Source organism: Balaenoptera ricei, chromosome 7, assembly GCF_028023285.1.
Source record: "Balaenoptera ricei isolate mBalRic1 chromosome 7, mBalRic1.hap2, whole genome shotgun sequence".
In the NCBI taxonomy this organism is placed as follows: domain Eukaryota; kingdom Metazoa; phylum Chordata; class Mammalia; order Artiodactyla; family Balaenopteridae; genus Balaenoptera; species Balaenoptera ricei.
In genome coordinates, this window is record NC_082645.1 from 85322085 (window position 1) to 85339107 (window position 17023).

General features: G+C 38.7%; 1 protein-coding gene across 5 annotated transcripts in view; it reads right to left on the minus strand.

The window, feature by feature from the left end:
- Positions 1 to 17023, minus strand: part of SATB2 (SATB homeobox 2) — a 192684-nt gene that overhangs the window by 21961 nt on the left and 153700 nt on the right. For all 5 annotated transcript variants that reach the window (XM_059928421.1, XM_059928420.1, XM_059928422.1 and 2 more), the window contains one exon: positions 15270 to 15467. In XM_059928421.1, the coding sequence (XP_059784404.1) occupies positions 15270 to 15467 (198 nt within the window). The remainder of the gene's footprint in view (positions 1 to 15269; positions 15468 to 17023) is intronic.

A 17023-nucleotide genomic window follows, 5' to 3' on the forward strand; every position in this document is an offset into this window, starting at 1 on the left:
TACAAGGGTGAGGGATTTCAAGTAAATCCACTGGAAGCTAAGGATTCGCCTTTGGTCTTCAGCCCCTGACACCACCATGTCTGTGAGATCACAAACTTCTGCCATGATTTACCACATCCTTTTTGCAGTTATATATACTCTTTCAGTCTGTCTTTAGGTTTTAATTCAAACCATGAGGAAGGGGGAGGAGGGAAACGTGAGGATTGGAGCAAAAAAATAAAACACAAAATCCAGCACCTATTTCGTTTCAAGAACAGAGTAATGATCACAAATGGAGACCTTCAACTTTCTAAATAAATAACCTAATTTTTAATCCTTCCCCTCCCCCCATCCAAGCTATTTATTAATATCATATGTTTGATCTGTGTCTTTGTAGTTCTGGAACTTATAAGCAACTCTGCTTTCCCCATCTGTGCCAAGATGTTTCAGACTAGTCTTTGAAATGCTGCAAATGCAGATGAATGTGACATAAAATAGGAACTGATTACATACACGTTCTATACGTGAGTAATGGTGACATAGAACACAGAGGACATTACATGTTCATAGAGTGTACTGGGCAACTGTGCTTCACATATGCAAACGTGAAGAGATCATCAAAGTACAGCATGCCATCTCTAGCATATCCATTCTAGGAGCTCAAAATAAATTGGTTGATTTCTTGCAAATAAAGTGACAAGAAAACTTCTCCTCTGGTACCTCAGTAGTTCTAAAAGAAAGATATATCAAAGAATCATCAACTGATAGAACATACTGATGCATTTGATCCAGATTATGTTTTACAAGCAAAAGAATCCGTCAATTTGCTTCTCTCCTTTCATTACTAAGGAAATGACTGTATTAACTTACTACACACACTGTTTGACTATTTTAGCTTTATCTCTTTGGGAGGCTTTCATTTCATATGAAGCACAAACTCAAATAAGGATTTCTCTCAAAAGTATACTCCTAAATTATACCTACATGGAAATATTTGACATGGGTCGACCACAATTCCCTTTCTGCTCTTCTAGTACCACGGTTTTGAGTACACTGTTGACATGAATTGTCAAAAAACTGAAATGAGAAAAACTATATTTAAGAAATCATTTGCATGTATATATTGCACTTAAACAGTATATGCTCATTTTGGCACATTCTGTTCATTTAGATCATAATAGAAATAAAAAGACCTTTCCATATCCACATATGTTTAAGCATTCACATCATAGATTTTAGCTCCCTAAGTCTAGAGTACTTTTAAAAAATAATCGACTCCTCATTTTGAAGTGCACTGTCAGTGTTCACTTCATCATATCTAACAAAGTAACTCTGTTAAAATAACTTCCCCAGTGTTCTACCCAAATCTGTTGGGTGTTTGGCACTAGGGAATCCCAGACTCTGGACTCATTACGTTACATGGCTCTGATTCTGCAAAATGAATCTAACCAGGTACTTCAGTGAGCCTTGTATACCACATACAGAAAGAAATACAAAGACAAATGCCATGAACATGAAGCAATAAATGTAAACTAAAGGACAGCATGAAGAGGAAAGAGTAGAAACAACGACTGTTTAAATATGTAACTATTTCTGATACCTGGGTGATCAAGTTAGCTGTAATACCAATCAGCCATTCAGCTATGGAAACACCTAAACCTTTCTTTCATACAATGGTTTTTGGCATGTCTTACTTATGAAAAATAAATACATGGATATCCACAGAGCTTTTAAAAAAAAAAAAAAGCTAATTGGAGTCTATTCAGTGTTGTGTTGGTAAATGTTTAACAACTGACTCTCTACAGAAAAAAAGCTCCAATTGAATCATTTGCCAGTTCTTGTAGTGTGAATAATTCAACCATGGCCAGTTGCATTCTACTAATGGTGTAAAAACCAGCTTCCAAAATTCCTGAAAACTTAACCATCAGTTCCTGCTAACTGGTGTAAGCTTACTCCAGCAGACCCTGATCTGCTATCCTGTGCTTTCCAGACTTGGTCACTGGAATTCCTTCACCTGGCCCAACTTACCTGTCATTTTCCCAGCCCCAAAGGGGTTAGGATGACCTTGATGTGATATACAATTCCCTAAAAGCTTCCATATCAAAAGGTGAAGGGCTATATGATTTACAGTGAATTAGATCTAGAAACAACTTGTGAGGAAACTGAACTTGTGACCTCGGAACTGTCAAATCTATCTAGTTTGCTTGATCTCCCATTTCTAGGGTTAAACCGAGTAATAATAAAATAAATGAATTTCAGGACTTTGGCAGTTTTCCTTTAATTGAAAGTATGCTTGTCTATCATTACAAGGGGAAGTTCTAGACTTCAACTTAATAAAAATCAGCAGTAGTTTTCAGCTACATTAGATTTCCACACTAAACAGAAACAGCTGAGAAGCCACAGTAGGTAGGTTTGGCTACGATAGTTGAAAACTCAGTGGCTGGCTTTCTCTTGTAATTGTCGTAACTATCAATCATAAGAAAATCAACTGGATCTCTCTGAGCCCATATAAGGTGTTCATAATTTGTTATGTTGTTGCTAATTTGTTTTTCCAAAAAGCATGTAAACCTCCCAGGGGCCATGTGTTTTTGTGTTATTTTTTGTTTTTTACATTTGCATGAAAATACTCAAATGGGGATCATAAATAGATGAACCAACTCACAGAATGAGTGCTTCAGGTGGGAAGAGTCTCTGCGATCACCTAATCCAGGTTATAACTGTTTACGAAACAGTAAAAGGAAATTCTAAGGGATAAAACCCCTTGTCCAAGGTCACAGCCCTGTGACTGGAGTCAATGTTACTTACAGGCCCTTTTCTTTACCTTATCATCTTTTTTCCCATTTGGTCAAAGGTTCATTGAAAATAGAAAGTAGTTTCTTTCTTTACAAGATGCTCTAGTTCCTGAAACACTGAATAGAAAGGCTTAGGGGTTAACAAACATATACAGAAAAATTTTTTGTATTTAAGAACTTTTCAACTACACTCAGATTTAAGCAAATCCCAGTCATCTACTTTATATGTGCTTTTAAAAATTATAATCAGAAGGTGCTGACTTCAAAAGAATCATTTATGTTTGTTTCTACCATTATGTGAGCAAGGCATCATGATTTTTCGAAATTAAAATCAAATGGTTATATTTATCATTAGGTTCTTAACCCTGTGTCGTTCAATCATGGAGTTCATGACACATTTGTCATGAACTACACTTTAAATAATTCGTTACCATCAACAGTAAAATTTGCAAATGTTTTACGTTTTTACCTTTGTTTTGATTTTGGTAAATTAGAACTGATTCTATTCTTCTACAATGACACTATTCATACATACTTCCTCTTCTGTTTACTTGCTTATCTAGAAGGGAAAGAGGTAGAATTCCAGGTCGTGATGCCAGGAATTGAATCACTTAACACAAAAACCACCCATTATTATTTTCAGTATGTGGGACCCATTAAAGACTGTCTTAAGATCTTAGCAAATTCTGTATCTCTGCTCAACCTACGAATACATAGCCTGTTCTGCAGAAGTCTGTATTCATTTCCCTGGTGGCCTCCAAGCGACTCAAGACCAGAGAAAATTTCATCCCCCTTAAGTCTATCAGAGCCTGTACAGAGCTGCTGATAGTAAATGCTTATTTAATACTGGACCAAAGAGACTAAAACATCACCACTGCATCTTCACAACTTTGTGGATTCTAATGTGTTACAGAAGTGATTAACATAATTTTACAAAGAACTGCATATGTAGATTAGTGACCCAAGTAGCATTTTTAAAGACAGTTTTGATGAAAAACAGATGGATAATAATAAGCATGTCTACTCCACCCCTAATTTCACCCCGACCACACAGACAGACACTTCGTTTTTTGTCCTGGTCATGTTCTCTCTCTCCACCCAGGGTGATTTCTCCAAGTGGCAACCTTATTATTTGGCACTGGGGTATGGGCTAATTCATTGTTTTGAACCAACCACCTGGCTCATTGGTGTTGATAAAGCTGGGGCCTCTGGAGGGTCAGGTGTGTGAACTAGTCCCTCTTAATAATGAGGTTGTTGTGGCAGAAAATGTGTTGTTCAAGGACTATGGGAGCTGCTTCTCACTATCTCCTTAAAATTTCTACTGGAATGCTTCTCATTCATAGTTAATTGTTGATATGAAAGGTATTCGTTGTCTTTGCAGAAGCAACAGAAACGTACATCTGCAGAGAAGAGCTTCTCCACACGGATGAAGTTCTTTGGACTCTAGAGAATAGACTCAGAAGATCTGTTAGCTTTGGTATCTTCAAACATTTTTTTTAAGATAATGTCATCTCTGAGAGGCTCTATGTGTTTTAAAGATATTACCCAGTACATTCGGGAAACTGCTGGAAAAACTGAGGCACAGAGATGGCACCCAAGGTCGGGATCGGAGAAAGGAATACAATCTATGGATTCCACTAAATCGTAGTCTGAATTCTAGGTTAAGGCAAGGCAGCCAGAGGGAAAATGAAGTCTGTTTAAAAATGCAATATATGTGAGTAAAGGGGAAAGCTGCTCATTAGATGTGTGAAATTCTGTTTTATGTACTGTTAAATACGTGGTGCCTAGAATGCTACCTGACACAGTGAAAGAACCCAACCAATATTTGTTGAATAAATGAATAAAAATGGCAACCTCTCAATTGTGTCTGCAGCTTGGGTCTGAAAACAGTTTTATCTGTCAATTTTAATCATCCTTGCCAAAAGCCAGACTTTGCTAGATATCTATAAAAGTATAAAGGAAGGTATTTTCCTTCTCACAGATGAAATATGGCAAGGCCCTTCATTAGGACAATGACACATCAATGTCCACAAGTGCCTTAATTTAAGTTTATTGTTGTTTTTTTTTGTGGGTGGGGAAGAAGGCAGGATGCATGTGAACGCACTGACTTGGTCTATTTTGCCTCTCTTTCTCAATTTGCTCCACATTGCTCATATTTAATCAGTTTGCCCCATCACAAAATTTATTAGTCATTGCCCTAAGCTCTCTCAGCTTAAAAAAAAAAAGTGTTTCAGATGTTTCAGATTATGGAAAGAAAGGAGAGTGAAAGGAAGGAAGGAAGTAGGGAGGGAGGGAGGGAGAAAATAGCCACACTGAGTTGGCCAATAGAACAATAGCAAGAACGTTCTCTAACTATTCCATAGCAATACATATTTTTTAAAAGACAACTAAGCTTTATGTCCAAAAGTATTATGTTTAGTCTCATTTTCTATCAGAACATCAAGAAAAGGCCATGGTGCTAAAGGTTTTATAATATTCTTACTTTAATTTTACCAGAAGGAAAAGAATATGACAGTATATATGAGGAGTACCTTGCTGTCCCAAAACCTTTAAAAACAGACATAAATAAATGTAATTTATATTAGTGATGTTAGTGGTTTCTGAGCACTGAGCAGTGCAGAAACTCATATCAGTGAGGAGTATTTGTCCTGATGTGAGTGACACAGCTAATCCTGCTTCTCCCCTTCACCTATAGAGTGGCACTGGGCTAAGTGCCTTCTACTCAGTTTTAGGATCTGAGAAACAAGGAGTATATAAGTAACCCACAGCATGAGCTGAAGGGATTGCGCTGCCTCTCAAAAATGCAATTAGACTATTATTTAAAGAACACAGCAATTATGGAAGAGCAAGCTACTCAGGAAACCAAGGTTCTCTATGCTGCCACAGGACAGGAAAAGACTGGGAGAAGTGGAACCCAGCTGCTTGACATTTCACTTCCAACCAATAGCTAACCCTGGATGTTTAATTTGGAAGGTGGTGTGTTGTGAAGATTTAGCACTCATAGGGCAAGCTCTGCTTGGCAAAAATACTGGAATAACCAGTGTATTCTCATGAAGAATGAGAAATAGAAAGCTAACTCCAATTATTAAAATGATAAGCCTGGTAAAATGTTGAACCTGCTTTAAAGCAGTAAATAGGCAGACCCAGAACAGAGTACTATAAAATTTTAAGTTTAATTCCTATCAGGATCTATAGCACAGTGCCTGAAAGCATGGATGTACATAATAAATGTTAGAAAAACTGCAATGAAATATAAAGGCATAATACTTTGGATACACACAAACTTAAAATCACTCTTAGGCATTAGTTTCTTACTGCTTACATGTCCACAGCACTTTATATTTAAAAAGTCATATGAATCTCCCTTGATACGAGAGTTTTATATTAGACTTGTTAATCATACCTGCTACCATCTATCCTGATAAATGCAGGGCTCCTAAACGGCCTTAACTTTCCAGCCCAAGGACATACCATTCACAGGTTACCTGTAGGTGGTCTGCAGCCAGCTAGCTTTCTACTTCCCATGCTCCTTGAGGTTATTCTAACCTTGTGCCCAACAAAGCTCTTTCTCTAAAATGCAGTGACTTCCAAATTAAGCATTCACATTACTGGTTGGAAATTAAGTGTCAAGAAAGTTTGCCTTCATGGGGATAAGGTGGACCAGCCAATTTCTCTCTTATAAGAATTTAAAGTAATAAATAAGAGTGGGTAACAGAAGCTGGATTTCATAAAGGCATACAAAAAAGTCATGAGGTAGAGCAGAGGACGTGGGCAGGCCAAGGTTTTGAGAAGGTAGAATTATAATTCAGAGAAACTATGCATAGTAAGCAGAAGTCATATGGTAGACAAATATAGAGTAAATGGTAAATCAGATGATAGCAGAAAGAAAAAGACTGATAGCAGGAAGAAGCTGATATGGGGAGGGGGTATGTTATATCCAGGATTGCAAAGGAGGGGGTGAATCCATGAACTGTAGCTGCTGAATTACAAGTCCCAGGTTCAGAGAAACCTACCCATATTCACAGTTCTACACCTGGATCTTCATGAAGTTCTTTCACCCTCAATTTCTTTGAATATATCTCCAATAATTAAGCTGGAATTTCTATGTCTTGCAAAAGAAAAAAAATTACTTTAAGAAACTTTAAATTTAAAAAGTAGACAAGCAACTTGCTTAAATCTCTAGAGAAAACAAAGCCATAGCTAATGTCCGATCTATCAGCTAGCAACTCTATGGAGGTTATTCAACTTTTTCACATCACCACCAAGAGAAACCTGTTCACTACACTTTGGAAGAAGCTGAACCCAAGATAGAAATGTCCATGCCCTAGAATAAAAAGAGTTAGTTGTAAATAACCTCCAAATCTTTCTATATTCCCGGTGACAAATTTAAAAGTTTGGATGTGCTGAAAGGCTAACTGGTAACAAAGAAATGAGGAACGCTCTCCAAGTTGAATAAATGCATGCAGGATAGCATAATGTTAATAAGAAAAAGGCTAGTGTGGGTCCTGACTGATGGTCAGGGACTCCCAAAGTTTTCCCAACTGAGGACCTACGTATACCCAACTGCTGTAATACTTCATCTAAAATGGCAGGTGGTGTCTATCTGCACATTTCCTCACAACTAGGGTAGAGTTTCAAACCTCTAGAGCCACATTCAGATAGCAGGCTTTGAATAGGTGCTTGGAATGAATCCAAAATGGGAGAAAGTCTAGTAACATGGTTAAAGAATTTGCAAACATCCTTAATTGATTAATTAATTAGCTTATTTATAATCTTAGACACTGTCCTTTTGAAAGCAAATTCACAAATCAAAATATACCTACAGCTGAAGCAGAAAGCTATGATCAAATTCTCAGGGCTTAATCATAATCATAGATTTCAAATACCCTTAAACACTAGCAATGAGAGTCACATTCCAAAGCTACCACAAAAATGCCGAAGAAGCTTAACAAAAAGTGAACATTTCAGTCACATCAGTTCTTTGACATCACACCAATGAGCTACAGGTTTCACAGCACTGAATATCCTGTAAAAAAGAAGCTAACAAAACTAGATCTATTCAGTAGGATGATTAAAAATTAAATGATGTACATAAACAGCTCTGCCTAATATCAGACAGCTAAGGGCAAGTATTCAGGGAACGTTGGCTGCTGCATGTTTAGCAGTTCTTTCTGGCACAGAGAAAAAAGTCAGACGCTGAAGGTAGACTAATGTGGATTTAAGGTCCCACTTTGAGCAGGTTACTAAACTTCTCTAAGCTTCAGTTTCTCACATGTGAAAGTAGATACTGCTCCCCCCAACCTTGGTGGGGTTTCTACATGGGTTTCTCAGCCCCAGCACTATTGACAACTGTGGAACAGATAAGTCTTTGGTGGGGAGGCTGTCGTGTGCATTATGGGACATTTGACAGCATCCCTGGCCTCCACCCAGTAGATATCAGTAGAATCCCCAAGTTACAGTAATCAAAAATGTCTCCAGACACTGCCAAATATCCCATGGGGGCAAAGTCACCGCTGGTTGAGAACCACTGGTTGACATCAGCACAGGGATTCGGTAGCTTAGAAAATGCTGAGAATCCCCTGAGTGGGTGGCAATCCAGACAAGCTGAAGTACAAAGCTGGTGTCAGCTGTCATCCACCAGGTCTCACATTCTTACTCAGTGTACGGCATGGAATTTTAAAACAAGTACTTGTCAGGAAACCACATAGCAGCAAGCTCAGAATTCCTGAACTTACAAAATAACTCATGGAAACACTGTGGTGGAAATATAATAAAGCAATAAAGCACAAACTACACAGACATGAACAGTTTGGCAAATGCTTCCCAATCAACCCCACTCAGTGACCTAGTCATAGCATGAGCAATGTCCTTTCTTCTCTACTGCACTGAGAGTGAAGTCAGAGGAAAGATTGAATGCCAAAAACGCCTGTGTTTTCATTCAGTTGGCGATCCTGGCTTCAGGCGAGGCTCTTCGTCTCTGCTCCAGTTTTCCCAATTGTAAAATGGAGTTGGTAATAATGAATACCCTGACCTAACTAGTTTTTGATTCTAAGTTGAGGATATCCCCTCGCTATAGGGCCTCAGGTCATAATAACCACTAGGGGTAAAATCACTACAACCACAAGAAATAATTTTGTCTCCAACCTTTTGGTGTAAAAGATGGAATTTATTTCACCTTTTTCATGGAATGTTTTAGCTTGTCATACCATTTCATCTCACCTATGTTGGTCTTCTTTGTGCTATCCATACATGAACTAGAAATATTACGTATATTAGCATTTTGCAACATTTATTTTTCATTATTATTCCCCAAAGGAGCCTTTGTAGGCATTTTTTCCTAATCATTTTCCCTGCATCATGAAATTTTAATACCAGATATACAGAATATCTCTTTATGTACCATGTCCCTTTGGAGGGCAATAAACAACTGTAAACAAGATTTTTATGCCCCCAAGAATCAATTTTTACTCCCTGGGGCAATATTGCCCCCACTGAGGGTCCATAGTGTAGGTGAATCTAGTTTGCAAAGTGTGTTCAGAGCCTGGAAAATCACCTTTTAGACAGCAGGAACTTAAATGGGGGTTTGAAAGAGATTTAGAATATCAGAAAGAAAACTGGAGAAATGGGATAATCCCATATGACATCAAATCTACATCACCTGGAGAGACCTGAATTCCCAAGGAAAAAACATCTCGTTCTTCCAGGACCCCCAAGTCTCTGGGGCCGACTATACCCCTTAGCGGCCCCAAACCCAACTATAACCTAGCTTCATCCCTGAAGGGAAATTCCATCAAATACGCATTTCAAGGATTGTTAGGTGTTAAAATTATAAAAATAAATGGCACACAATGGCTACCATGGAAGAAATCAGAAGCACAGGGCAAAGGCGTGTGTGGCTTTAGTGTGACAGTTTCGGATGTAGGACTTGCGGGGCAAGTTGGCCTCACTGGGACAAAGTGACGGGACAGGAGCAGCCTAAATGAACAAAGTGGATGGGACATATGCACATGGAAACAGCATGTGGGCAGTGGGGATCCTGCAGCAGGATGGCAAGCGTGTGCCCTGAATAGAGTATGTCAGCTCCAGCCATGTGGCCCAGTGGGTCAGATCTTCTGAATTTCTGGATTGTTATGTGAAATCCAGATTTTAAATGAAATCTCCTAATTTCTAAATGTGGGCTTGAATTTTTCAAACCTTTCATGGGCTTAAAAAAAAGAAACACATCTGCATACAATATAAGACTACCAATTAGTAAACTACGTTCAAACAAAGGGCAAGAAAATTTTCCTTCCTTCTGTGAGGAAAGAGGCTCTGACTCTAAGGGACTTCTCAACATCACAGAAAGCACTGAATGGGGCGGGGGTGATTCCAAGCTCTTTCTTTTATCCAGTACATCTGTGGAGCCCTAATTTAACAGACTATATCTGGTGAGTAATTATGCACAAAGGTCACCACTTCATATCTTTATAATTTAAGAAAAATTAGGGAATAGCGTACCCTAACTACTTAAAGAAATTTAAATGGTACCTTTCTGTGACCACAAGTGGGGTGGACTTCTGTGTGCATTTTAATATGCTGCATCATCAGAGACTCTTAATAATCACTGATTTCACCCATACTTAACAATTTAATAACCTAAGGAGACAAAAGACCTGTATGCAGAAAACTATAAGACACTGATGAAAGAAATTAAAGACAATACAAACAGATGGAGGGATATACCATGTTCTTGGATTGGAAGAATCAACATTGTGAAAATGACTATGCTACCCAAAGCAATCTACAGATTCAATTCAATCCCTATCAAACTACCAATGACATTTTTCACAGAACTAGAACAAAAAATTTCACAATTTGTATGGAAACACAAAAACCCCAAATAGCCAAAGCAATCTTGAGAAAGAAAAACGGAGCTGGAGGAATCAGGCTCCCTGACTTCAGACTATACCAGAAAGCTACAGTAATCAAGACAGTATGGTACTGGCACTAAAACAGAAATATAGATCAATGGAACAGGATAGAAAGGCCAGAGATAAACCCACTCACATATGGTCACCTTATCTTTAATAAAGGAGGCAAGAATATATAATGGAGAAAAGACAGCCTCTTCAATAAGTGGTGCTGGGAAAACTGGACAGCTACATGTAAAAGAATGAAATTGTGTATGGTGTTAGAACACTCCTAACACCATACACAAAAATAAACTCAAAATGGATTAAAGACCTAAATGTAAGGCCAGACACTATCAAACTTTTAGAGGAAAACATAGGCAGAACACTCTATGACATAAATCACAGCAAGATCCTTTTTGACCCACCTCCTAGAGAAATGGAAATAAAAACAAAAATAAACAAATGGGACCTAATGAAGCTTAAAAGCTTTTGCACAGCAAAGGAAACCATAAACAAGATGAAAAGACAACCCTCAGAAGGGGAGAAAATATTTGCAAATGTAGCAACTGACAAAGAATTAATCTCCAAAATATACACGCAGCTCATGCAGTTCAATATCAGAAAAACAAACAACCCAATCCAAAAATGGGCAGAAGACCTAAATAGACATTTCTCCAAAGAAGATATACAGATTGCCAATAAACACATGAAAGGGTGCTCCACTAATAATTAGAGAAGTGCAAATCAAAACTACAATGAGGTATCACCTCACACCGGTCAGAATGGCCATCATCAAAAAATCTACAAACAATAAATGCTGGAGAGGGTGTGGAGAAAAGGGAACCCTCTTGCACTCTTGGTGGGAATGTAAATTGATACAGCCACTATGGAGAACATATGGACATTCCTTAAAAAGCTAAAAATAGAACTACCATACAACCCAGCAATCCCACTACTGGGCATACACCCTGAGAAAACCATAAATCAAAAAGAGTCAAAAAAAAAAAAAAAAAAAAAGAGTCATGTACCACAATGTTCATTGCAGCTCCATTTACAATAGCCAGGACATGGAAGCAACCTAAGTGTCCATCGACAGATGAATGGATAAAGAAGATGTGGCACATACATGCAATGGAATATTACTCAGCCATAAAAAGAAACAAAATCGAGTTATTTGTAGTGAGGTGGATGGACCTAGAGTCTGTCATACAGAGTGAAGTCAGAAAGAGAAAAACAAATACTGTATGCTAACACATGTATATGGAATCTAAAAAAAAAGAAAGAAAAAAGATGGTCCTGAAGAACCTAGGGGCTGGACAGCAATAAAGATGCAGACGTAGAGAATGGACTTGAAGACACAAGGAGGGGGAAGGGTAAGCTGGGACGAAGTGAGAGAGTGGCATGGACATATATACACTGCCAAATGTCAAATAGATAGCTAGTGGGAAGCAGCCGTGTAGCACAGGGAGATCAGCTCGGTGCTTTGTGACCACCTAGAGGGGTGGGATAGGGAGGGTGGGAGGGAGGGAGATGCAAGAGGGAGGAGATATGGGGATATATGTATATGTATAGTTGATTCACTTTGTTATAAAGTAGAAACTAACACACTGTTGTAAAGCAATTATACTCCAATAAAGAGGTTAAAAATTTTTTAAATTTAAAAATGGCGTGTTTTCTGCCTAATTAGACAAAATGTAACGTCACCAAACTAGTATTACCGACATATGAATTTTTAAATTCCTAAAACATGTAAGCAATTATATCTTCCTAAAATTTTAATTGATACAAAGGCACAAGTGAATCCCAACCCTGAGTCCAATGGCTTAACTTCTGGACAATTACAGACATTTTTAAGTAGTCTGGGACCTTTTTGAATATAGTCCTTCCCAAGTCACAGAGGCTGTGCTAACTCTATTCTCTAGTCTCACGAGTTTTTGCTGGTTAGTTCAAGTTCTCTTCACTTTTCATATCACGAAAGAGAAATACAGCATTCAAAGCAGTGTCACTGAGACAGGCATGGCATAAAAAAAAAAAAAAAAGTGATGTATTGGAGAGTTTCACAGTTGTTATGGGATCAAGGTCAATGGCTAAGACAAAGTCAGTGTAGAGAAAATTACCTTATTTGTAAACTCTTTAGGGAGGAAAGAGTGATAGGAATAACCTTTTATAAAATAAGTGAATTCTCTTAGTGATATCAGAAGTTAATGTTAATAGCCACAGACTGCTTAAAACTAAAAAGGAAAATTACAGACTGACTCTTAGCCATTAAATATTGTTAGCACACTTTAGTTCTGACACACTCACATAAAAGGTAATAAAACTCATAAATCAATTGGCTGTCTGCTTCTAAGATTTACTTTACTCAGAATGGTGAGTTAAAAGACAAAATATGATGTTGAATGTCATTTTAGCTACCTAAACACAGGGACCTCACAGAGATGAGAATTTCTGGACAGAGTGGAGACAGGAATATACAAGAGCCATCATCCAAATGAAGGGAGGTCCTCATTTTAATGGAAAACAGGTATTAGTATTCTTATCTCAAACTTCTCTAAATTTTCAACTTTGTCATCATCCTATGATAAAAAAGAAATGCTATTAATGTCTATAATAAATCAATTTTTTTTCACTCCTGTTCTGTTTCCAGCTTGCTTGGATTGACTAAGATGGACCCTGAATGAAAAGTCCACACAAAGTCAGTAGTTTCCTGAAGCTAGTCATTGGCCCTGTGTTGGTTCAACACAGAAGTTTGGATCAATTCACATCAAAATGAGAAAAACAAGGGTGACGGTGAGTTTTTCATATGACTGAATTTATACATTTGTAAGATCTTTTGCCTAAGGCTATCCTTTTCATTAATTTGTTTGTTATTTTATTGTATGAAGTATATGAATAACAAATGTGAGTGCCCATTGAATTTTTTTTTTACTTAGACAATTTTATTAAGTTTTATTTGTAAATATATTTTATAACAACTAATTTTAATGGTCTTTCTAATTCAGCCAAAGTAACATTTTTAAAGTACATTCCATTTCAGTATTTGCTCTTACTTCCACCACCTTGAATTTTTTGAATAAATTTATTTTCTAAAGTAAAAGGTTGGTGAACCTACAATGTGCCCCTCTTTAATTTTAATTTCTACTAAATCCCAAAATCTAAAAACCACCACTCCATGTGACTCAGCACATTGGTCTAATTATCGATAAGGAGGTGCCCTGGTGTTTGGATGAGGCCCCAGCCGGGAAAGGACAAGAGAGGGAAGGCTGGTCCTGAAGGGTAAGACTTGGGGCTCATCTCTGGGGAATGAGTCACCCAAGCACTAATCCAGAGCCTGGACAGTGGGCTCTCCCACTTATTAACCAAGTACCCCTCTTTACCTCCCCTCTGAGTTCACTGTGGATATTATAAGAGACTCCTGCATGTGTTTATAGCTCTATGAACTCATGAGTCTAATGATCTGGGCGATTCACTCCATGACCGTGGAAAGTGACCAATGAGAGCATGAGAGCACTGACTGAGATGTCAATATTTGGATGAAAAGTGATATAATGGTCCCACTGGCTTCTGGCTTCTCCCCCGGGGATGTGAGGGTGGAGCAAGGGGAAAGGAGACAGGAAACCTCAGGCAGAGCATTTCACTGTGTCCTTTACCACCTCTCCTATGCTCTCTGATCAAGACCCCATGCCCCACACTTCCTTCATCCTCATCTCCCATTCTTCACACACATGTGCACACGTGCATGCACTCCTGCCTCAATGGCCCTCTTCTTGCTACGCACAAGGAGATTCAGACAGGCCTTACAGGATCCTCTTTGGTGGCAGTTGGGATTGGTGGTACTGGGCAGGAGGACAAGTCTCACAGTCCAACAAAACAATTTGTGGCACAACTCGAAGAGGTGTAACCGTAGAAACCTTCATTAATATTTCTTCCCGAAAGTAACTGACTTTAGGCTACAGCAAGCGTCGGTAGTTAAGATCAATGACTCTCAGAAATAAATATTATTTCTCTCAGTGAGAGCAAAAATCTAAGCAAACAAAACATGCAACCCAAATGAAGGTAGATTTCTAAAAGACAGGAAACCAAACACAGCAGGAACTCATCTAAAAAATACTAAGATCTGTCACAATTTCTCTCAAAGGTTCAACTGAGTTCAGTGGTATTCCCTAGCTCATGTGGATATTTCTTTTCCTCAGCCTAATGAAATATTCCTTGAGGAATTTTGGATCAATTCATTGGCTACTTCAGAGTTTTTTCTTTAGAAAATGAACTGATGGAAACAATGAACTATGGTTTCTAATTGGGAGATTTAATTCTCCATGAGTTCTCTGGCTTCACAATCCCACAAGTAAAATGCTCTCAGGCATTTGTGTGTGTGTGTGTGTGTGTGTGTGTGTGTGTGAGAGAGAGAGAGAGAGAGAGAGAGAGCATGTGTGCACATGCGCACACACACACACACTGTGCCCACTGTGAAAACAGGGCCCTCTGTTTTTGGGGACATGGCATGAGACACCTTCCGAGGGGAGGTGATGTGGTGTGCCCCTTTGACCCTTCATGGCTACTGGCACCAACAGCTTTGTTCTGGTTTGGGGGAGAAGGGGACACCCACCTGCACTGGCTCAGGGGGAAGCTGGACCACGTGCTGCATGCGCTCGCTGTGATGGTGCCTCGATTCCTCCTCATAAATCACATCCCTCTCGTGTTGGGGAAGGTTCAGGAAGCGACGGATGGTACAGAGGTTCTCCCAGAGGGTGCGGTTTTCTGGGCTGGGGTTCTCCTTCCAGCGGAGCAGTTCACACAGCCAGCCCTAGAAACAGAGAAGGTCACTTGAATTAACCTGCAGAGTGCAGAGCAGCAGAGGGGGGTTTGAGTGCAGTCAAGTAACCATACCGGTTTATCATATTTTTACGTCAAACTTGTTCTCACCAAACTGGGAAAATAGTGATACAGCCTGACAACTCTGAAAACCAACCAATGACCACGCATACAGTTACACCAATACCTGAGAATCTTTGGTCTTTATTAATTATCTTATCACCCTTCCTATTGAATATATTCTCAATTAATTTACAGTTCCTTTGTAAAAGATACTCAAGGAAGACTGTAGCTATCCAATTCTCAGAAAGAGTAATTCATGTTGGTCAGCAACAATTTTTAAAAATTACCCAATTGGACAGTACTCCATTCCAAGAAAAAAGTGAAGATGAACAAATATGTATTGCAAAATGGCAAATTCTAAAGAAGAAAATATACCTAAGTATTAATAAGGAGGAAATAAGTCTCACAATTATCAATAACTCCTCCCTAACAACCTTAGCTAGAATGAAAAACTGTATTCCTGCTTAATCTCTGAATGCCATGGGCTCCAGGCCCTTTTAACCATCACCTTCCTGCCTCAACCACACCTGCAGGAAGGTAGGCAGTCGGACGGGTCACACCTGCAAATGTCTGCCTCCCAACTCTGGCATCCGGATGTTCTCTTGCAACTGCACAAGAAAGAAAATGTAATGCAAATAATGATGGATTATATGAAAATAATACAGAGGATGCTGTCAACATTGCTCACTGACTCATGTCAAAATATTTTACCCAGTAGCTTTCTAACCCATCATTTCCAAGCTACGTTGCTAATTTTTAAAACAAGAACTGTCCCACATCACGCCTCCTGCAAGAGTAAGAATTTTTCTAAAAAGGTGCATAAGTAAACACAAACGACTTTGTAAAAACTAAATCCCGAACCTCAACAAATTCTATATCATAACTTGTAAGCCAATGAAAGTTCCTGACACGCATTATAAAAACCCCTTATAATATCATAAGCTGTTGTTTGTCTAACTCTCCACTGTGTCTTCTGCCTTTACCCAAAAAAAGGCAAGATTTGATTATCTCCGCTGCATCAGCCAAGACAGCAACACCAGCTGTTCTCATTGTGCAGCCTCTTCCTCGCGGCCTCCATGTTAATAACCTGATCATTCCATTTTCTCCTTCAACTGCCGGCTGCAGCACCGCAAAGAGACAAAAACCCAGGCCCATCTGCAGCAGCTGTAGGCACTGAACTGTGAAGCCACTGGGGATTTATAAACTAATCTGTAACACAACACTGCCTTGTTTTTACAAGTGAGAGGCCACATTTGTGCAGACCTGATCTTTTCTTGCAATAAACTGGGAGCTGGGGAGAGTTAGAGGGTTAGGAAGAAGAATGAAAACAAGATATCTAATCATTTGCTTGGAAATGTTTTTCCAAGTATTTTCATAGATTTCTTTTTTTCCAACTCAATTGAGAGACAGGTAATGGTTGATTTTCAAGGTGCAACATATACGAAAATTGAAGACGATTAAATTTTTATCCCTATCAGAAAATAA